At 42.0% G+C, this 22,778-nt stretch overlaps 1 protein-coding gene across 1 annotated transcript in view; it reads left to right on the top strand.

Annotated features, from left to right (window-relative positions):
* The window catches only part of Snd1 (staphylococcal nuclease and tudor domain containing 1), a 396,722-nt gene that overhangs the window by 129,607 nt on the left and 244,337 nt on the right, over positions 1–22,778 (top strand). The window contains exon 11 of the mRNA XM_032906855.1: positions 12,083–12,172. Within this exon, the coding sequence (XP_032762746.1) occupies positions 12,083–12,172 (90 nt within the window). The remainder of the gene's footprint in view (positions 1–12,082; positions 12,173–22,778) is intronic.

Below are 22,778 nucleotides of genomic sequence, written 5' to 3'. Positions count from 1 at the left end.
ATTTAAACAATGCAAACATGAGGAGTTTGTAACAGTACGTGAATACTGAAAGAATAAAGATGAACCCAGTAACACAAAATCACTTAGACTGACATGTGTGGTACTGGTTGGGTATGCTATTTCTCTGAATATTACATCTTCAGGTCTTTAAAGCTCATTATCTTAGCTCTATTGGTTATTGTAGGGATTACAGAATTAGTATGTTTAATGTGTCAATCACATAGCAGGCATCAAACAGCTCATTTTGTTTATAATGATTTTAAAGTTTAGAGTATTGTTGATCCTGTATATTGAGGTAGCTAGGAGACCAGCAAGAGGAGAAGTAAAGGCATGGCTGTTATGGTGCTGATGTGGGCATCAGACATTTCTAAATACAATTTTATTGTCCTATTAAGGCCTGATCTGGAGAATTGCAAAACTCTTCTCCCAGATCTGTGTGTCAGCCAGTCCTGTGTTCTTCACAGGACAAACAGTTGTGAAGTAAGAAACTCCTGGTTGTGCTTGCTTTCCTCCACTCACAAGTAACTGTTGTGGTTTTGTTATTTGTGAACTTGTTTACTGAGTGCAACCATAGGAACAAAAGGATCCGGAGCAGGTGCTCTGTAGTCCATTTCAGGTGTGGTGAAGGACAGGCTCCTCCCAACAGCAGCCTCCACTGAGTTCTTGTTAAGGTCCCTCCATGCAATGTCAAGACTGTGTTGTCTATAACTGTTATGACAGCTGAGTGCTGAAAATCCCCTCCCATATAATTAATTAACGCATTTATTTGTGTGTGTGTGTGTGTGTGTGTGTGTGTGTGTGTGTGTGTGTGTGTGTGTAGATTTTCCTCCAGTGTAGTATTAGGCAGTAAATGACGGGCGCTTTTGACTATTGGCATGTACACTGTATAGTAAAGGAGAGTGATCTTCATTTTGTAACATAAGATGGGTGCCTGATGCAGAATGGCTGAGAGCAGGCTGTCTTGGTAGATAAAATATGTGGTACTAGACACAGAAGCTTGATTTAGACCTTGGAGGAATGCAACTGGCCAAGCAGAAAGTCAGTGTCTAAAGTGAGGCCTTTCTGCAGTGTACTTACATAATTCAGTCTCCTGTTTTGAAATGCGTGAGAATTTATTGCACAAATTTGACTGGAACTCTGGCTCAATTGAAGGTTCCTCTGGCATCAGCTAAATAATAGTGTCATATCCAGCATCATTTTCCCTTCTGTCTTGTTCCAGGAAGAAACTTTAATAATAATTATTATTTTTTAATATGGTGAAGAAAGGAGATATTCACAAAGAGGCATTTCTCTAACAGAATGATACAGTCCTCTGAGTAAGCCCATCCCATCCTGCTGTTGGTTATAGAGAAAATCGGTTTTCTATTGTAAGAGATGTATTTTTTCCCCTCTAGTTCCTTTCTTCTCTTTGAGAACTGTGGGAGGGCCTGTGGCACATCACTGTGCTGGATGGGTTTCATCTGGCTTGTAGCCTGTGCCTTAAGTAACGGGGTTGTCTCTTCTGAGGGCATTGGCTCTCCATTTTTAGCTTGGGTATGAAGGGTAAAAAATGGAGGAGAAGATTTCTCCATTACTAGAAAACATGATTTGAGGCCAACTGGTTAATTATGAGCCTCCATAATTAGAGAAGTGAAGAGAAGTGTGGCTAGTTGGGCAGAGCCAGTGGTGAAATGGCTGGTCCCTGCTGCTGCTGTGTCTTCACCATTCACCACCTCCACGGCCTCTCTCTGGGTAGTCTGTGCTTTTACCTGTTAGATTCTTACTATTTATTTCCTTGCTGTTTCTGTTTTGTCTTCTTTCTGGTACTGGGATTCTTTCAGGGCTCTGTGCTTTGCTAGGCAAGGACTCCACCACTCAAGCCAAGCTTTTGTCTCTGCAGGCTCTCTTTCCTCACCCCTTTCCCTTCTGCCTTTAAACTCTGGTTTGTTGTTTGTGGGCTTTTTACTGTCCTTGCCAGTGAAGGAGTTTCCCCTTTCAACACTGACTCATGGTTCTGGTTCATCTAAAGAATTCCTAGCCAGGTAGCAAGAAAGTCTTCTCAGTGATGCTAATTATTTGTTAGTCCTCCTCTGGTCCTTCTGTTCTTGGGAACTGCAGATGAATTTGTTTCATTTAGCAAAATTTCATGCCTGTCTGTATCACTGCCTGTTACTCTTCTAGAACAAAGGAAGGACTCTACAACCTGGCCCTGCCTTTTCCTTTACTCCTGTTTATTTGTTTAGTGGTGGTGCAGTGGAGGTCAGGCTGAGAGCTGGCTGGTACTGGGTGGGTGTGTGCTCTGCACCCTGCAGCCTCAGCTCTTTTTCTTCCTTTGTGGTGCTGGAGGGCCTCATGCTTGGTGTACAGACACTCCAGCACTGAGTTCCAGCCCCAACTCTCCATCTTACTTCCCATATACCCCAGAATATACTTTCGCTTAGACTTAATCTCAACTTTTTAAGGCTTTGGACAATAAGCTTTCCCCCTTTATTTTTCCATGTTTCCTTCCCTTTCTTTTGTCTTAGTTACTTGTTTGCTTTTAGTCATAACTTGATATATTAGTGTTGAACTGTTACAGCTGAGGTGTATTTAGTTTATCAGTTCATCTTCCTTTGAACAGTAATCTTCTGTAAGGGTTTCTGATTTCATTATAGCTACTGACTGTTAACAGGTTTGTTTGTCTCTGCACCCTCCACCCCAAGATAGTAAGGAATAGAGTTCATTGTGTTAACTTGTAAAGAGACAGAAGATCGCCTTAAAGATTTAACCAAGAGGGCCTGGTGACCTGTGCCTGTCTATTCCCAGATCTTAGGAGGCAGAGGCAGGAGGTTGGCAAGCGCAGGGTCAATTTAGACTTCATAGCAACAGTCTGTCTTTAGGAAAAGGCTAAATTAGAGAAGAACATATTGATGGTTTGGATTTTATTTCTCACAATTATGCAGTGATATTTCAAGATTAGGTGCTCTGGTAGGATCATTAACTTGCCAGTAGTTCTTAGTCAGCTAATATGCGAGAGATTCATTCTTCTTCAGTGGATTTGCTAACTATGTAACAGAGCTCTCTCCTGTGTAACCCACGTGGAGATGTATTAGTTTCACTTATGCCCATAATCACAATAAGTACATTTTGAATTTTCAGAAATCTTCCCTGTTTTCTCTTCTTACTGTTCACCATCGGCACTTACTAACAGTTCCATGCTGGACACTTTAGAAAAGGATTTCTCCCCCCTTCACACTAATCTTCCCTCATGAGGTGTGGCTGGTAAGATAAGACCTATATGAAGTAATTAAATTATAGTACTAATGTAGAAAGTGATTAATGCTGTAACATTGCTTTATCTCTTCTGTCCCTTGACATTAGCTCTCTTGTTAACACCCATGTTAGATGGTGTAAAACTTAACTTGGCTAAGTAGATTTTGTTTTCCCATGGAATTTGTATTTTTCAGCCTGCCTCTGAGCATGAACTTACGAGTTCAATTAATTTCAACTTATAAGTGATTTTTGCCTGCTTTTCACCGAAAAACTATTTAAAGGATACTTACTTTCGTAATCTCTGGAGCAAACTGAAGCCACTCACCATGTAGACCAGTAGCTCCTACCGTGCTCACGGTCAGGAACCAGACTGCCGCTATTTGATTGGCAGCAGGTGGTCTGCTAGCTCCTGAGCACCTGGTGCCAGGAGATGTCCGAGGAATGTCGCCTTCGGATTAAGGTGCCTCACTTCATCTTTGGCCTCTGGATTACTGACCTTGAACCTTGTTCTCCTCGAGTATGCTGTGTCCTTCTGTCTAGCTATCCCGAATCCTTTCTACTCCTCTGTGGAAGGTGGCGTGGCCATCATTCCTCATCAGAGCAGTTTTTTTTTTTTTTTTTTTTAAGAGCATTCGTGGGTGGGAGAAAGGCTTTTTTGCCCAGTTTGCGTGTGGGAAGCCACACCTGTGCAGGAAGGACAAATGGGGCAAGTCCCCAGGGCTGTCTTCTTTTTACATTTCCTTCAGTGAATCTGGGACCCACCTTTCTGTTGGCTGCACAGTTTCTTACTTGGAATTCCTGGCTTCCTTTGGCATTTAGGTCTGTGAGGCACAGCGCTGTTCTTTTTTCTACTCTTCCACCTTCCTGCAGAAGCTTTGCAGCGAGGTGAGGGGCCCGTATGGTTTGCTGCTTGAATAGTGGTTAGGGCCCTTAGAGCCTTCTCGCTATTTATTCTCAGAGTCTTGCAGGGTGGGGGTGGGGGACTTGTCTGGCTCCATTTATTTCCTCCCCTCCCCACTCTCCACTCTGCTCTTCCCTCCCTCTCTTGCTGCATCAGAGCAATAAATAGCAGGCGCTTCTGAAAAGGCTCTTAGTCGGCTTATGTAATTGAGTAGAAGAGCAGTCTCTTGTGGGAGATTTTTTTCTTACATGATAGTCTTGAAAATGGTTCTTTAATTTTGGGATATGCCAGTTCCTGTGGACTATAATCATGTGCTGTGCACCGGAGATAACGGGTCAGTCCCCTCAAGGACACGGGCTGCCTTCATTCTCTGTGCTTCACTCACTCTTGGTTCTGGGAAACGGTTCTGCTGGCAGCTCGCCAGGAGACATTTGTAACTGGGACTGTTGTAGAGTTGCCACTTCCCTTGCCTTTTCCCTGTCACCATGGTTGGTGGAGGACCGGCCCTAGGGAAGAGTGAGGTCCGCCTGCTCCTCTGCTCTGGTGTGGTCAAGTTGGCGTGGTTTGTCATGTTCTCAGGTCTGCTCCCACACTTAGACTAGTTGGTACTGAGGGATATTTGGAAATTGTGTGCTTGAGTGTCGCCAGCTGTCACTGAATAGAAGGTCAAGGGGAATAGAATTCCACGGCTGTTGTTAACCTACTTGGTTATTTGTACAGAACCATCTTATCATCAGTCAAGCACTTCACTATGGCTTCTCGCCTCCCTAGACCTCTGCTCCCTTCTGTCTTTTATGGCATTGACTTCTAGACTAAGCACATCTGTATTCTTTCATTTCTTTTTTTTTTTTCATTTGTGCCTTATAGACCTTTCTGTTCATTTCTCCCTGGGATATGTAAGAACAGTATTAGATTGTAATTTAGTCCTTACCGACACCTGTCTTTGTAGTAGACTTGCTTATTCTTACGATGTATTTGGAGTGGGAAGTATGCATACAGCTTGTTAGTCTGACATCGCTCCCCACCCCCACACTGCTCCTGGTAGTTGTTTGAGAGCGCACAGCTTGTACACACTCCTGCAGAAATACTTAGGTATCGCCATTCTGCCGAGATGGCTCAGGTTTAAGCTTCCCCTGTGCTGTTTTGTAACTTTGTGGTTAGCAGACTTCTTTTTTTTTTTTAATTTTTCTTTTTTCTAATAAATAGAAATATGCTGCTCTGTGTGTTCAGGACTACAAACTAGTAGATATCCTTGTGGATCCTGTCTCCCGGCTGCCAAGGGAATTGAAAGGTCCTTGATTGTAAATATGCTGAGGGCATGTGATACTGTTCCTATTTTAAGTCTATAATTCAAATGGAAATTGCAGCCTTTGTTTATTAAAATGCCATGTGAGGCAGAGCTACTGGGACTGGTCCATTATTTACTGTTTGAAATTTTATGCATTTAAGTCTGATCATGTCTGCTCTTATTTTAATTCAGCAGTCAGTTTTAAGATCACCATGGAGTATAATTCTGCTTGGCTACATTAATTAATATATTATAGTTTGTTTCATTTTTAAGACAAAAGTCAAACTTCTTATTGACCCCGTTTATTTCATAGCACATTTTGTAGTTAAATATTCCCTCTGCATCATGGAAAGCCACATCTTTGCTGTGCTGTCCTTTTCCCTCTTGTTGTTATAGTGGAGAAGAATATAATATATGCTTTGTGAGGGGAATAACAGCCAGTTAGTCTGCTGCTCACAGGAATAAAAAAAAGTACAAGACGTGGTGAGGAATGGCTGAAGGCTATCAACCAGGTTTAGTGGTAATCAACGCCTGCCTTCTGTTTCCAGCCTTGACATTATCCCACATTTGCTGCTTAATATCATATATGACATTTGTGCTTGGAAGGCCCGGGCATCATCATGAACCCTGTTTGTCCACTATCCTTATTCTCCTCCATCCAGCGTCAGTAACCATTAGCCATGTTTCAGGTTTGTGTGTGTGTGTGTGTGTGTGTGTGTGTGTGTGTGTGTGTTGGGTGGGTGGGTGGGTTTTTTCTTTTTTTCTTTTCTTTTCCTTTCTTTTCTTCTTTTTTTGGGGGCTTTGCTGCTGACAGGGTCTATGAATACATAATCCTCCTTTTGTCTGTTTATTCTGTATTATAGAGTTGTACTGTGTCTTTCTGGAACTTTTTTCTGCTCAGTATTATTTTCAAATTTATTCCATGGTTATGTTGCTCTAATTCAAGTTAATTGTTCTGTATTCCATTATACAATTATACTGTATACAGCAATACTTGTCTACTGCATGTGAGAATTTTCTAGGTTCTAGAGTCCATACATGCCTGTAAGCAGCACTCCTTAATTAGAGGAATGTGTCAACGAAATATCAGTGTGCAGTGGGTCAGTGACATTTTCTATTTCTATCAGTAGGTAAAGGACATTCCAATTTTCCCACATTCCTACCTTAAGTGTTTTTGTCAATGTGATTGTTGTAATGTAGTTTTTTATTGTTATAAAATTATTCTTTTTTATAAACTTACCATTCTGAGTTCTTAGTAAAAGTCTACACATAGTCTTTGCCTGTTCTTTCCTCAGGTGGTTGTTGTTGTTGTTGTTGAATTTGTCAGGCTTTTTCTGCCATGTGTGAGTGGATGTGATGGAAGAGTTCCACCACACCTTCTGCCCCTCCTGCACAGATAATGAGTGGTGGTAGGATGCTCTGTGTAAAGACATTGCCCTCTTGGTATATAAGGGTAGTTGCTGCCTCTCTCTGATGTCACTCATCTGGGCACTGCTGGACTGTTGTTTGTCGTTTCTCTCATCTGAAGCTCAACTCCTGAAACACTATTCTTCCGGCAGCTACAACCTTATTTTTGACTGGTTTTCCACCCATCTTTCAAAGGAGTCCTATGTGCCTGATTTTCTTTCCCCCTTCATGTCTTTTCTTTCTTCCCAGTGTCTTGTAAACTAATTACATCTGACATGGCTTTTACTTCTACTGTCCCCAAGAACTGCCCTCATGAATCTACCAAGACCGTTCTTGGCTGGATAGAGAATCTGACACCTCAGCCCTATCTTGCTTGGTTAACTTTGCAGTATTTAATACAGTTGATCGTCCTTCTGCTCAGTCACTCTTCTAGTGTCCTTGTACTCTGCTCGCTGGCTGCTCCTTCTTTCTCCCTCTCCTCATACGCATTCGTTACCCGTCATTGCAGACAGGCACCAGGGTTCTTACAGAGGACCCAGGTATCACTACACACTCTAGCTTTCACACTGGTAAACTAGTTTATGCACACCCGACTTCCACATTTGTGTATCCAGCTGCCCCTTCAGCTTTATGTAGACCTTAGCAGCTGAAGCTTACACGCTCAGCTCCAGCTCGAACTCCTTTTCTAGTCCAAAGCATTTATGGTTTCCCCTTTTCTTTGATGGCCTCTAGTCATTTTTTGCTCAGATCCAAGTCATCCTTGATTTTTTCTTTTCTTTGACATTTCCTGTTCCATTTAGTATCTGCCTTTAATACCACTACTGTCCCTTTGTAATCTAGCATCATGTTCTACATAGATTGCTGTGTTAATTTCGTAATTTATCATGGTTCCCTTGTTGGAAGGCCTCAACCTAAAGACCAGAGCATTATTGTGTGAGGAACTGGTTGGGAAATAGGGCTGCCTTTCCTATCAACTCTGCTCCTGCCTTCTATTTCGGGACCTAGTATCCTTTTTCTTGCCTTCAATCCATCAGGCACACTCCTGGTTCACACTTAGCTGTCTTCAGATGACCATATCTTGAGTCTCTGAGAAGGTGTAATTTAAGTGAAGCCTGCCACAAGCACATTATGCCAGCACCCTGCTTAAACTTCCTCTTACTAACTCTCCACCCTCATTTTCTTATTACCCAGTAATTCTTGGCTTCCCTCTTGCTTTGCTCTGTCTATTTGATAGAGAACTTTAAAAGTCTTACTAGAACACACTTAGCCACCATTTCCTTATCCCCAGACCCATAATGTGTATCTGTTGAACCTTAAGAAGCACTGTACTTTTTCAGGGTCATTATATTTTATGGCTACAGCTTTTAGGGGCAGGCTAGGAAAAGCCTGGAAGCAAGGATTTGACAGGAGGTCTCCTTTTTGTTCTTCAAAAGATCTTTGACCCCACACTTGCCAGTTTTGTCTACTAGCCTAAAGTGCCTCCCATCAAAAGGCCAGATGTGTCTTCATATGCTGAGTTGTGGGTGTTGGGCCTCTTGCTTAAGGAGAGGGACAGATGACTGTAGTTATCTCTTCCGTCTGTAATGTGAGTCATTGCCGGGCCTGCACATAGTGTCAGTTCTCAGGAGGAATGGTGATTACAGCCCATATTGGTTTGTGTATTATCCGCCCACCAGATAAAGCAAGCATTCTCTTCTATTTTTATTTTGAAAAAAAAAATATTTCCATGTAAATTAGAATCTAAACTAGACAGTCCCTTTTAGCAGGAAGATTCAGCAGCAGTCCTGTTTCCCCAGAATACATTCCATACCTCAATTGCCTCTTCGAGATTTCAAAGGCTTTTATGTACCTGGTAATTTGGAAGAATTGCTTTTATTTTGTGGCTTCTTTGGGACTTCTAATATCTCTCTTGTAAGATGTTTGTAGATGTCAATAGCTCCTAGCTCCGAAGGGTTAGAGTAACAAGATCACTGTTTGCCTTGTGCTTTGTGTACTTCCTAGCTTCCTGAGAGACATATAATCAGACTGTGAATTTGCCCTGTTGTCATTTGGGTGTTTGCTGGTGCACTGTTTCCTCACTTTCCCTCTTTTGAGGGGATTTTATATCAGTTCATCCCAGAAAGACTAACTTCAAATAGTATTCTTGTTTACGTAACCATTTGCCACACATATGTATGTATCACCCTGTGGCCTTCTTTGGGATGCTTCTGGGGATATACGCCTTGCCTTCCATTTTCAGTTGTAGAGTTTCAGTCAACTGTCATTTTCTAATTCCCATGTGGAGGAGTTTCAGGGTACGTAGATCAGGTGTTGTGACATGGCGTAAAGCTGTGCCTGGTAAGCATCGTTGTTCTGTTCAATTAATTTAAACCTTTTTGTTCACTCAGGCTTCTGTAATCACACTGATACTTTTGGTAAATAGATTTTTTTTTTCCTCTTGCTTGGTGAGTGTGAATCCATTGGTTCTTTTTATTCCTGGCGGCTGATTCTGATAACCATTGATTTTGTCTTTATTAAAAATCCTGTTGGAACTAGATGTAGTTCAGTAGGGCTTTCCTGGCATGTGCAGGCTTTTGTTTTAAGTCTCCTTACTGAGAAACAAAGCAGAATCCTGCCATTACTGGTAAGTAAAGTCTGTCAGAAAGTCTCCTGTGCCACCAGGTACTCTTACCAGGATGTTTCTGGTAACTCTTTGGTGGCAAACATTGATTCCCCACAGATTGTCTTGGCAAACCAGTAAATTTACTGGAGTTACAAGAGTAGGTGGGGTTCTTTACAGGGCATGATGACTCAAAGGTCACCACACTGTGTAGAAGCCGACCCTAGCATGAGTGATTACAGGTAGAAGCTGGGTCCCACACCTCTGCGTTATACAGGTTACTTGATAGGTGTGGAGGGGGGTTGGAAGGTGGGGCGTCTCCGGTCTAGGAATTGTTTATGATTTCTTTAACCTCAAGAAGGGGTTTGAGCTTTGTTAAATTCAGTTCCTGTAACTTACAAGGATTGTTTACTTCTACATAACATCATCTTAATTTGTGGTTCCTTGATTACACCTAGTTTCCAAGACATTTATAAAATATCTACTATACATCTTTTTGTAATACACAGCATTTTTGTTGACTGGACCACTCCCACTATACTCCAGTTTTTCTTCTCTTGTTTTGTAGTATTCTCATGTTTAGGGTCATACGCAAACATACACAGAGGTCTTGATGTCTCAGGACTTTGTTCTGACCTTGGATACCTATGCTCTTTCTGCTTCGTGTAGTAGATTCCTACATGTGATCTGTGAAAAGATGTGCCTCCTCTTCCTGGGAGAGTCCTGGAACAGTAATTCCTCTTTTCAGTTTCCCAGAGGAAATAAATGACCCTGAGATGATGAATGTGAAGCTCAGAATCCCTTGTTACTCAAAGAATTGTTTACTTTCTCATAAGAGATCCTCTTGGTCATAGCACTGAATTGAAATGTCTTATTATGTGTTCAATACATCAAAGCTCAGTCAGCGTCTGAGAGGAAACACCTACTTCATTTCTCTCTTCCTTAATATTGACTTCAGGATGAGTTTTGAATGTAACATTATAATGATGAAGGTTCCTTACTTGAAAGCTGTTTAAGAGAAAAAATAAATTACAAATACCTTCCCTAAGTATTACACAGATTAGACAGAGTCATATCACTTTGTCAGATACAAAATATATGGTAAACGCAGGACTAAATTAGCCAGCCATGTGTCGCGCCCACCTCGACCGGCAAGGAAGACGCAACACCGTTGGATCCTTCTCAATCAGCCTTTATTGCAGGACACCTCATTGATGATACGGGGACCCCGAGGAACAAAGGCACTTGCCTTATATACAAAACAGACTGTGGCTGTAAATTTGTCCACTGGGGATTGGTGGAGTATGAAATATCTATTTAGCATGAATATCACCCTGGCCTTATAGGTGCTGGGGGTATGCCAACACATGCGCTGTAGGTGTTTACCACAAACGACCACCGGATGTCGGCGCCATCTTTAGCCGCTCCCTACAGCCATGGGAGATGGAAATCACTGGATTACATATATGATAGGAAGTTGTTTCTGCTTTTCTCCTCCATATACTTTTTTCCCAGATACTATATGGGTCTTGGAGACCCTTAATTCTATACATGCATTCATGTTCTTCTAGCATACTTAATCAGGGTATATATTAATAGCAAGGTATTATAGAGTTACTGGACAAAAGAAATTTGTTGCTTTGGAACTTAAGCCTTGTGTTCAATACATCAAAGCTCAGTCAGCGTCTGAGAGGAAACACCTACTTCATTTCTCTCTTCCTTAATATTGGGTAGTCATAGCAGACTGCCCAAACACTCTCTTAAGAAATCATGTTGGACTCTCTGGATGTGCTCTCTTAAGAACATTCCTCATGTTTTCACACCCCACAAAGGCAGGCAGCTCTGGACTTCTTAGTTCGGTCATCCTGCAGGGTTGGATTTCTACCCTTTTATAATGCCTTTTTCCAAAATATTCTCATAGCTCTTAAGTTCTATCCATTCCTACTCCTGTCTCCTTCCTCAAGACTTACTTATTATCTGCAGAGGACTGGGGTTTAGAGCAACCATAGAGGGGAAGTCTAGGGTACATACGACAATGAGCCAACTAGTGGATATTGAAATATATTCCTTTCTGTCTCTTGGTCTATTTTTTTTTCTAATTCTAGTTTTCACACTAGTTATTTTCCCTGTCCTACAAATACATTAAATACTATATGTCAGTGAAATTTACTGGGTGAAAATTTTCTTCCTTTCTGTTTCTCTGAATTCTTGTACATTAGTTTGTATTTATTCAAAACTGCTTTGTGTTGCTCCTTTGTATTGAGGATCTCAGTTGTTACTATGTTAGGTTTTGTCCTGTGTCCAGGATGTATGCATATTAGGTAACCTGTATAGATAGTTAATAGTTGGTAAGTGCTCAATTGAGGTTTTGATATTAGATATATTGTGTGGGGGGGAGTGCGCATGTGTCCATGTGTCCATTGGGTTTCCAGTGAATACTGAATTTCTTCCATATTGCTTGTTTCCAACTTAGGTCACTCCTTTTGAGCCTGTGACTTGAGAAAAAGTTCTTCTCCCAATAAAGCATTTCAACCAACTAGTTAGTAACCAGTATAAGGATCTAGTACTTGGTTAACATTTGTGATCCTTCTGTGTGGTGCAGTAGTGCCTATGTTAATGTTTTCATTCCTAATAGCATATTCTACTTTGCTTGCAGGATAAGAACAAGAAGCTCCGGCCCCTGTATGACATCCCCTACATGTTTGAGGCTCGGGAATTCCTTCGCAAAAAGCTCATTGGGAAGAAGGTAAATGACTAGCATCCATTAGCACGTGTTTGGACTGAGGCAGGTGCTTTAGAAGCCATGGTTTTTAACTGGGTCTTTTCTAGGCCTTCTAGCAGTAGATGACAATTACTTGGATATGAAGAGAGGCAAGTGGTACCCCTTAGGCGAGGTTTAAAATTGGGGCTCTGACCACAGTTTGGTTGTCAGTGTTTTCACGGCAGGTTCCAGGCTCAGTTCCAGTTTTAGTAACTGCATATTGCCCCATGCTGTATTCAGTTGGCTCTCCTGTTCTCTCTAGCCACCTCCATTATAAGTTCAGAGCCATGAAAGGTAGAACTGGGGGAAAGTTGATGACTACGGGAGAGGGAAGTTGGATTCCCCTCTGTTAATGAAATGCATGTACATGGGTGCTACCTCCCAGTAGCCTCTGTTTCAGCTACTGGGACAATAGGGACTTTACCTGGAAATCATTGTGTGAAGACTGCTTGCTGCTAGGTGTGTCGACTTTGCAGTCTATGGACTCAGAGACCTAGAGTGTGTGTCTTGATTATTATTTATGGCAATATGCTACAAGGGTTATGAATGATGAACTATTAAACATACCTTTATTTTTTCTGACGTCTTATTCCAAAGTCCAAAACCATTTGTGATCTAGGTAGATGCTCAAAGAACGTAAATGCAGTGCTCCTGCGATGGCAGCAAAGGCAGCCTGCTTGGGAAAGAACTGGGAAGCTTGCTATAGTGTGGGATTCAAGAACGTTCACATTCTGAGTTGATTTTTTTATATGACAGTATCTTGCAAATCCTCTAGTACTTCAGAACAACACAGTCGTTTTTGGTGTGGTCTTAAATATTCAACCCATGTTATTTGCTCCTCCCCTACACTGATGGTGTTTTGACAGGTTTACTCTCTCCTTTGGTGTGCAATGCACACATTCCTACCCACAGTCAGGATGAAGTGTTTCAATCAAGACAGTCTTAAACAAGCAGTGTAGCAAAACTCTCCTGAGCTCTTGCCTCCACCTCCCAGGTTTTGGCATTACAAACATGTGCTCTCATACCAAAGAACCTGTAGCTTTTGAATAAATGTCAAAATAATGTATTATAAATATAGACACTTGTCTGTGCATGGTGTCTCAAGCCTGCAGTCCTAGCATTTGAGATGATGAGGCAGGGAAGTCAAAAATTCAAGACCAGCTTCAGCTACATAGCAAGGTCAAGGTCAGCCCAGTCTACATCCTACGGAAACAAACTAGGTAAGTAGATTTGTTATGTATCATAATAAGTAGCACGGTAAGTCATAGCAAGGCACTTTGAAGATGGATGTAAAGTGAAATGGCTAATTTTCAAGTTTTAAAAAAAAGGAAGCCAAACTGGATTCCCTAAAATGAGTATTAAATCTGCTCAGGTTCCTTCAGAGAATAGGCTCATTTGTCACTGTATAAAACTTGACAGAGTGCTGTACTCATTCATGAAGTGTAGTGCCAGTGATGGCTTTAAGTCTCTTTCAATTTCCTGATCCCTGTTATCTGATGTAATGTCTAACATCTCTATCTTACCCACTTATATCATATCATTCACTTACTGGCTCATAAACAGTTGCATAGAGACAACCAAGATGTTCCGTGGATTTCGAAGGAACCCACACAGGAACCCAGCAAAATGACAGCACATGTTTGGTTTGTGTGGCAGGGTCTGTGCCTATATTATGGCACTCACTAGTCTCCTGAGTATTAGCCTGCTGTGTTTGTGTTTCGTCCCTGGACGCATAGATCACAGCTTATTGCAGCTGCTGCTGAATAGTCCTGAGGGGCTAGCCAGGGCTATGCTCTCTAGGACCGTATGCCAGGACACTGTAAAGTCCTCTATCATAGGACAAAAGGACTGACCTCAAGTGTCAGATTTGATGTCAATTCTTAAGCAGTTAGGTGCCTTCTTAGTGGGAGAAGCCTCATTTACTGGTTCCTGTGCAACAGAGTTGATTAGATTCTGTTTGTGCTGATACCAAGCTTTGTCCCCCACAGTGACATTGTGTAAATGATGAATACTTTATCCTCTCATAGAGAGCTGGGTGCATCTCATCTCTGCCGGGCTGGAGCATTCCTGACGCAAACCACTTTTCCTGACTCACCACCTGAAACCACTTGCCTGTCTCCTAGGCCTGTCAGTTACAGCAGTCAGCACCCATGAGCTCTGGTGTCTGGGAGCAGGCAGGGCAGTGGCTGCCTCGGAGGTGGCTAGCACATCATTGCACATTTCTGCCAATTCCCTTCAGACCTCTGCAGCTGTTCAGCATGGTACATGGTGATTAGGAGCTTCCGTGAGGAGCATGTGTGCCTATGTGCATGAAAGCTGATTAGGGCAGCCTGTCACAGGTTAAGGAAGATATGGCGACACAATCCTCTTCCCTGCCTCCTTCTCAGAGAGTCAGCACTAATGGCATCTTTAAGAGATGTCTAGAATGTGGAGAATTAAGATGGAAGGTAAAATCCTGAAGTGTTTGATGGCCCCTTTTCCATTGTGAACATCTACATTGATTTAAATCCATTCACATAGGTTTCCCTCTGGATGTGGGCCATGCAGCTGCAGTAAGGCTACTGCTCCCAGGACTGGCTTTCATTATTTGTACACTAGGGTTGTATTTGCCTCTCCTTTCCCAGAGCAGTGCTACAAAAAAAAGGGGATAAAGTCTTTCACGTTGGTCCAGATGTCAGGAAGGTGCAAGGTTTGGTTTGCTTAATAAGAGTTATTTTTGTTTAGAATCTGGTGGATCCCTGCCCTTTTAGATTGATTTCTGGCTTTCATGTCAAGAGAAATGAATTGCAATACAACTGGTATCTGTCATGACTACATTGTTTTTCTGTGTGTTTTGTTGTTGCCTCTATTGACTTTGGTTGATGTGCTGACTGCTGAGCTGGGGATCAGGATGTTAGCTTGGAGAATGCTTGTGTCACCGCCTCCTCCCCTTGCCCTGTTCATCACTTGCCTTCCCTCCACTACTAACTAACGAATATTCATGATAAATGCCTTTCCTGCTGATTTCTTCAAAGGCTTATCATGAAATAGAAACTATGATAATTCTAGCTGTCTGCTTGTCTGTCTGTCTGTTTGTTTAAAGCTTTCCTGGATGATATCCTCCCGGTCTAAGATGATGACTTCTTAAAGGAGTCATTATAACTACCTACTACTAGTAGCAGAAACTGCTCTCCCTTTGTCTCTGTTTCTCTCCCTCCCTCCCTCCCTCCCTCCCTGTCTGCCTATCTGCCTGCCTGCCAGCCTGTCTGCCTGCCTGTCTGTCTGTTTGTATAGTCCCGTTCCACCTTTCTCCTTGAAGAACAGCTTATATAAGATAGGAGAGCGCACATCTCAATTATTTGTTTTCGGCAGGTAAAATAACTGGTCTTCATTGGGAGTTTCCTTAGAGTATATAATGCTGAGTTCCAGTATTTTCTCTCTTGTCACCCAGCATTTACGAGTGACATGAATCATTCCTACAACTCTTGTCCCTTAATTGCAGAATTCCATCACCATGGGAACCATTGTGTTCAAAGTTGGAACTTGTTTGAATAATTGAGGGTCAAAATGGTGGAGGAGCTAGGACTGCAAGGAGCCTGAGCTCACGACGCACACTGGCTGGCAGTAGTTGCTTTTTGCAGGCTTTCAGCAGCAGAGGCCTCGTTTCTTTTAATAAATCTGTGGATGAGACTCATTTGTAAACTAACGGGTGACTTTGTTTCATTTTTATGCCATTGAAATTTGTTCTGTGAATTAACTTAGCTCTTCAAATTAAGCTTCTTTTTTCTGGATTCTTACGGACATTTTAGAATTATGGGGTTATAAATCCTTCATTGAGGGTTATTTCATTTCCAGATTGTTCTTTAAGTTGTTGCATTCTTTTAAGAATCCACTTTTCCAGGACTACAGACATGGCTCAGTGGTTAAGAGCACTGACTACTCCTAAGGAGGTCCGGAGTTCAATTCCCAGCAACCACATAGTGGCTCACAACCCTCTGTAATGGGATCTGTTGCCCTCTTCTGCTATGTCCGAAGACAGTGAAAGTGAACTCATACATAAAATAAAAAATAAAATCTTTTAAAAAGAATCTACTTTTCCAAAGCTTGTACTTTTGGGGTGCAAAGCTGGAAAAGTCTCTCTGTATGCCCACTCAAGCATACCCATAATTGATCTATTGCCTTGTATTAGACATGTTGGCGGTTCTTGCCTAGTTATCTGGGAATTAATTATCTTTTTGTGTCAGTCCTTTGTCAGTGCAACAGAATTTCTAATATAAATAACTTAAAGAGAAAAGCAGTATATTTTGACTCATTACTTCAGAGGTTCCATCCATGATCAGGTCTAGAGATGATTCAAACTATTTTGCAAGGATACACCCAAGTTAAATGCAAAGACTATGGCACATTATAATATTCCCAAGGAAGTATTAGCAAAGACAGCACTGCACGTACTTAAATTAGACCCACTTCTTTTTTCCATGTATTTGTAGCCCGTGATTGGTTGAATCTGTAATTGTGGTCTGAACTTTCCTTTGTCTTCATTGCATTCTCGTGTGCATCGAGGATTGCACTTGCAGCTTAGACTCTTGTAGACATTTCTTCCTTAATTCTTTAAATTCTTGAAAATGTCATTTGTGTTTGCTGAATTATTTGGAAATCTGGTACCTACAGAGGCCTAAGAGCATATCAGAATGATAACCTGACACCAGAGTGACAGCCATTAGGGAGCTTCCACATTGCTGAGACTTGAACCTGGGTCCTTGCCCAGAGCATCCTGCAGTATCCTTGCTTCCTTTTCCTGTCTCTCTTTCCATGTAAAGCTCAGGAATAGGCCCTCATCTGTGCCCTTCACATCATGCTCTGCTTTTGCCTCATGATCTTGCCTTCCACTGCTCTGTGGCCCTGCTTCCATTGTGTCAGCTGATGTGCTTCTGGAAACTTCCTCAGAGCGAGCTAGCTCTCCACAGCCTGTCTCCTGGCTCCCAGCAGCTCTCTAGTCTGAAATGCATCCTGTTCCCTTCCCACCTCAGGGTTTTCTTTCACTTTGTGCAGCCTTCTTATTTGCTTCCTTTCCCCTTTCTGTTTATTGCTGTTTGCCCTTTTAAGATACGGGTTAAATTTGACTTTAAGAAAATCTTTCTTGGCTTTTCCCCATTTCCTGTAATTTACTATGCACACGTTTCATAGTTTGCAGGAATGTAATTGGGAAACTACATGTAAATAGCTATCTCTCTTACTAAATTTACTTTATTATGTTCATTAAGGCATACCATCTTTGTGTATGATAGAGTTGGGGTACACCATAGGTGCTCAGTCAATTTTTATTAAGACAGTTAACTTCAAAGGCACTGAGTTCAATTCGTAAAGATAAGTGTGTACCCAACATAAGAACATAGAAGAGGGGAAGTTGAAGTCACTCACTTGACCAGCTTAAGCCAATGTGCTTAGCCAAGATGGCACCCCTTTCAGTTAGCCCAGAGACATCTAGATATAGCTAGTGCAGTCCGTAGTGATGTCTGGGTACTTGTGCGTGAGCGAGGCTGACCGCCTGCTTGTTCTTACCTCCTTCCTCCTACTGGTTAAATATTTAAAATATCTAAGCAGGTTTTATGAACTCTTTCATTTCCTCATTTTGTGACTACTTTTGTATGACTTTCACTTCATTCTGCCTTTTAAAAGCATTTCATGTATAACCTAGGTTTTCTGCTTGTTTGTCAACTGTTACGGTATTTTTTTTGTTGTTTGTTTTCAGATAAAGTTTCACCATGCAGCCCTGGCTGGACTCACACTAGTTATACAGACAGGCTGTTCTTGAGCTCACGTTCATTAGCCTCCAAACCGCTATACTTAAAGGCATATATAACCCTTTTTGTTCATGTTTATTTTTACTGGTTACAGCCAATGTTAGTTGAGCTTTCTTTTCATAGTAGGCATTGAATTCTTAAGGTTGTCTTTGCATGTTTTATTTTTACCTACATCCTGAAAAGTATATATATATAATGGTCCCATTTTTACAAGTAAAATCCCTGAAAACAATAAAAATTACTTTACTGTCCTTTTTCACTTTAATTGTTATATTCAAGTAAAGACCCATCTAGAAGAATCTGATTCCCAGAGTCAATGAGCCGTTGTCCTTTGGGATAGTGTCAACTTCTATGTATAACATGCCTTTTCCATGCTCCAAGAAGTTGATTGTTCGGCTGCCCCGTTCCGGCCTACAGCTTTGAAGAAGTAGCGACAGCACCATGTGTCTGCCTTCCGAGTGCTCGCAGCCCTCCAGACATCACCTTATCAGTCTCTGAGATGTCCCTGTCAGGGCGCCTTCTGTTTTTCATAGAACACAGTCATATTACATACTCTTCACCATTCCACAGGCAAGAAGCGGGAGCAACATGGTCAAGATGGTGGTAAAGTTTTATTTCTCTTTCTCACTCCTTCTTTGGCATAGCTGCAGCAGAGTGAAGAGGGACAGATATAGTCACTACCACCACCATCACCCCCAACACACACACACACACACACACACACACACACACACACACACACACCACCAACCACCAAACCCACCTTGGCCCACAGAGGTGAGGGCTGTAGATGCTTGTTCACTGAACAGGAACAGATGTCTGAAGGCACCAGAAGTTGTATTCTTGGGAGGCGCTATTTTTCATTCAGCCAGAGTAAGTTCCTCAAAGGCAGAGAGTTTTCCTGAGAAAAGGCCTCAGCCTCTCTGGCTGGTTGTTGAGAGTGTTACTCAGGTCAGCTGTCCTGAGTGTGAAGCAGGCACAGCCAGCAGGGTGGAATTCTTGTTTATGCCTTTGATGTGTCTTAGTTTGGGTTTTAAAAACATTTCTTTTGTCATTTCCACATTTTGCACTTCATGTTACTTTGATTCATTCACACTATGGGAAAGTCCTTTATATTAATGATCAGAACAGGCTCTAAAGTTTCGAATGCATTGTGATTTAAATTGACAGGTTTATATGATGTGGCTGTCCTTGGCTTCCAGTGCCAGCTGTTACCATCAGTGTGGCTGTAAATATTTGAACAAGTGACTGGAGATACTCTTTCTAAGTGAGGAGGGGCTTTGAATGACATACCTTTAGATGTGTCTTTGCCTAGCAGGAGACTCTCTGTTGGGCGTGAGGGGATTAGGCCAGTATACATTGGACACCAAAGCCTATTGTAGATGTGCTTCACCTTGTAGTTTACAGCAGTGAACCTGTTTGTCCCTGAAGCCAATTACCCCCCTGTTTGGTGACAGATGGTTAGCAAAAATGGCCGTGGAGTTGCCTGTTTCTGGAAGCTGGGCAAGGTGGCTTTCTTCCCGTTGTTACCTAAATGCTCTTTACATTAAGGAGCTCTTGTTTTCTTCTTTGGTCTGCAGATTGTGCAAAGAACCCCGTTGTCTGGGGAACATCAGTGTGTGGAGCTGAGTACACAGCTCCTTGGCGTAGTCTCTTATTTGTGTGATTTATATTGTAATATCCTCTTCAAAAGCATCTCTAAGTTAAATTAAGAAGCTAGAATTTTCAACTACATTCCTGGAAATTTCTGTGTGCTCACCTGTGGGAAATGATGTATTATCTATGAGACTCCTCAAGATGCTCCCATCTCTCACTGATACTTCCGTGTTACTCTGGTTATTATTAAGGGCTTTCTTTATTGGATTCCCAGGGTGCTCACAGTTCTCTGGTGGAACTTCTTACCTTTGCAGTGTGGTTTGCAGTGGTCTCTTCCCAAGCTGTCCTCTTCCAGTCTTTAATGTCAGGTTTCTGGAATGTTGTCCTAGGAGCTGGAACTTTCCACACTTACTTTCTGCAAACTGAGGTTTTATTTTGGGGGAGATTTGTGCTGAATCAGCTCAGCTGTGCTTGGGGGTAGGGAGAGCACAGGCCCTCCCCCACTTTAAAAATAACCGTTATGTGCCAAAAATCCTGTAAAATGTGCTGAATTGCAGATCCTCCAACTTCCTATACCTCTGGTTTTACAGAGAATAGGTCCTTTGGAGCTCAAGTTCGATGATAGTGTACAGAACATCTTGTGCTGTTAAAGGGTGTAAGGCAGGACTCAGGCCAGATTAGGGGAAGAAACCTGCCTGTCTTTTCTCTCCACAGTTTCATTTGCTATAACTGACTCTGCAGGGATATTGATGTGTTTACTATTTTTTGTAAAGAAGTTCATATTGTTAACAGAACACATTCAGAGATAGTGAGCCTCATTTTAGAACACCGACTTTCTGAAGCCTCCTTTGATTGAGCTCGGGTGATTGTGCTCGCCACTGCTGTGATGCTACAGTGTCAATAATCCATACATGTATCAGGATAGAATGTAAAAGTATCTGTTGGTTTTGAGGATAAAATTCTGTTGATTCCTTATATGTGTCATAGAAGTGATCCTTTAGTGCTATGTCTATATAATACAATTATGCATTTGTACATTTGAAAATCTGAATAGCGGTTTTTGCTTTTTACTATAACAAATTATTTAATTTCTAGCTAGGATAGCCTCGTTTACTTTTATTCCTATGGCACATACTTAGGTGTGCCTAAAACAGAGCATTACATCCCAGGCAGGTGGCCAGCTTGGACAAGTGTTGGTGTTCTCCTCTCCCCGCTCTTCTGTGTGTCTGTATCAGTGTAAATGGAGGTTAGAGCTCAAGTAATATTATTCAGTGGATTCTTGACTATTTTAGAAATATAGACTCTTCCTGAACCTGGAACTTACACATTGGGATAGATTGGCTGGCCCACAAATCCCAGAGATCTTTGTCTCCACCTGTCTAGCACTGAGATTTACAGGTGCACACTACTGAACCCAGCTTTTTACCTGGGAATTGAAGCTCTAAAATCAAAACCCTTTTACTAAGTGAGCCTATTCTGATATTTAATGATGTTTGCATAGTGGAGTTGAGTATCCCCAACTATCTGCTGTCTTAGCATGTGATCTGATAACAAATAACATCTTTTGCAGATATAGTTGAGTACATTTAAGTGAAATCATACTGTGGTAAATGGGTTTCATCATAGGAAGGAGGTCACTGTATGACAGTGGAGGTGGAGAGCAGAGTTGGTGTGAGACCTGGGGAGGGCAGTGGTTGCTTACAGCCTCTAGAAACTTGAGGACCCAAGGAAGGATACTCCTGTGGGACTTCCTGTGGGGATAATGACTGCTTATGCCTTGACACCAGCTTTAGCTCCAGACTGAGGGGGAGTGCATTTCTGTTGTTCTCAGCCTGTCCTGTTACAGCAGCTCTGGGAACTAAGAAAGACGGAACTATGTTTGCTTCTCGTGTCTGGTCATCTCCCTGTTGGCTGATGTCTGGTTTCTTGATATTTACTTCAATAATGAGATTGTTTCTCACCATAATTCATGGAGTAGAGTCTGGTCCTCTGCTAGCATGGTTTATTCCTATAATTTGTATTAGTGCTTTGTCATCCTTCTAGATAGCAAGCCTAGCCTTCCTCCAAACCAGGGACAGTTGAAGAACAATCGACAGACTTCCCCACATTTGTCAGTAGGCTCAACCTACCTCCCTTTAAAGGATGAGTGCAGGCGTCCACCACAGGAGGTTACGTTGTCTTGTGGCCATCTCTGTCACAAGGCTTTCCTTCTTGATCATCAGCAGCATTTGAAATAGGACACCCTGGGGGAAATCATTATTGGTTAGAACTTTGCCAGTATTTTATATACTTATTGTGAGCCTTATATGAACTCTAGTTTTTCCTTTTGTTCCCATTGGATGTCAGAGTTTTGTCTTTGATTGCCTCTTTGTCAGCATGTGTGATTGTCTGTCTGTCTGTCTGTCACCTTGCTTTCTCACCTCTTCTGGCTTAGTAGATGGGCTGGAATGAGTCCAGCTGTGCTGATGAGCATATAATATTCTGAAAATAATAGCTGGTCATGTATACTCTGGTTAGCCAGTTACAAAACAGCGTAATGAGATCAATTCATTGTTACTGTACAGTTGATACTCCAAAGCTTACCTCAGGCATTGGGGACAGAGCCTTACATGCACCTCCTTGTGAGCTAATACTTTAAAAGAGGACAACACAGGTGCTGCTTTCCTTCTTAGAGGTGAAATAAAAATAAATACGACATCTATTAAAACTTTCCCATAACCTAACTGGGATAAGATGACCTCAACATGTGCAAATTGAATGAGGACCAATTTGAATAACAGGTTAGATAACAGAAAAGTGGGTCTTGGCAGTATTTGATAAATATTAATGTGAATTGTGCAGATCACAGTTATCTGCCACAGATCACAGAGGTCTTACCTGCCGGGTGACCTTATGTACTTGAGCCCTGGTTGGCCACACATACTGCTGACTGACTTATGACTGTTTTCACACTTTCCTTCTTGGTCTGCCTGAAGCCTCCCTTCTAGCTGCTGGCTAGTGGTTACCTAAATAGTAATTCCTGCAGCCAGTGGGCACCTATCCTGTCCAAAATGCAGCTCATGGATTCAATATGACGTTTTTAGTACCTGTAAGTGGCCCTCACTTGGTTACTGGTCTTTCTTAATGTTACTACCACCCAATGTCCCCCAAAATCAGCAGTTCCCTGGCCTTTAAGCCAGCTTCTCGGCTCCAGGTTTCATCAGCCTCTGCTT

The sequence above is a fragment of the Rattus rattus genome, chromosome 6 (assembly GCF_011064425.1).
Source record: "Rattus rattus isolate New Zealand chromosome 6, Rrattus_CSIRO_v1, whole genome shotgun sequence".
NCBI classification, from domain to species: Eukaryota; Metazoa; Chordata; class Mammalia; order Rodentia; family Muridae; genus Rattus; species Rattus rattus.
Note: the sequence above shows the minus strand (reverse complement) of the source record. Positions and strands in the feature narration are given on the sequence as shown.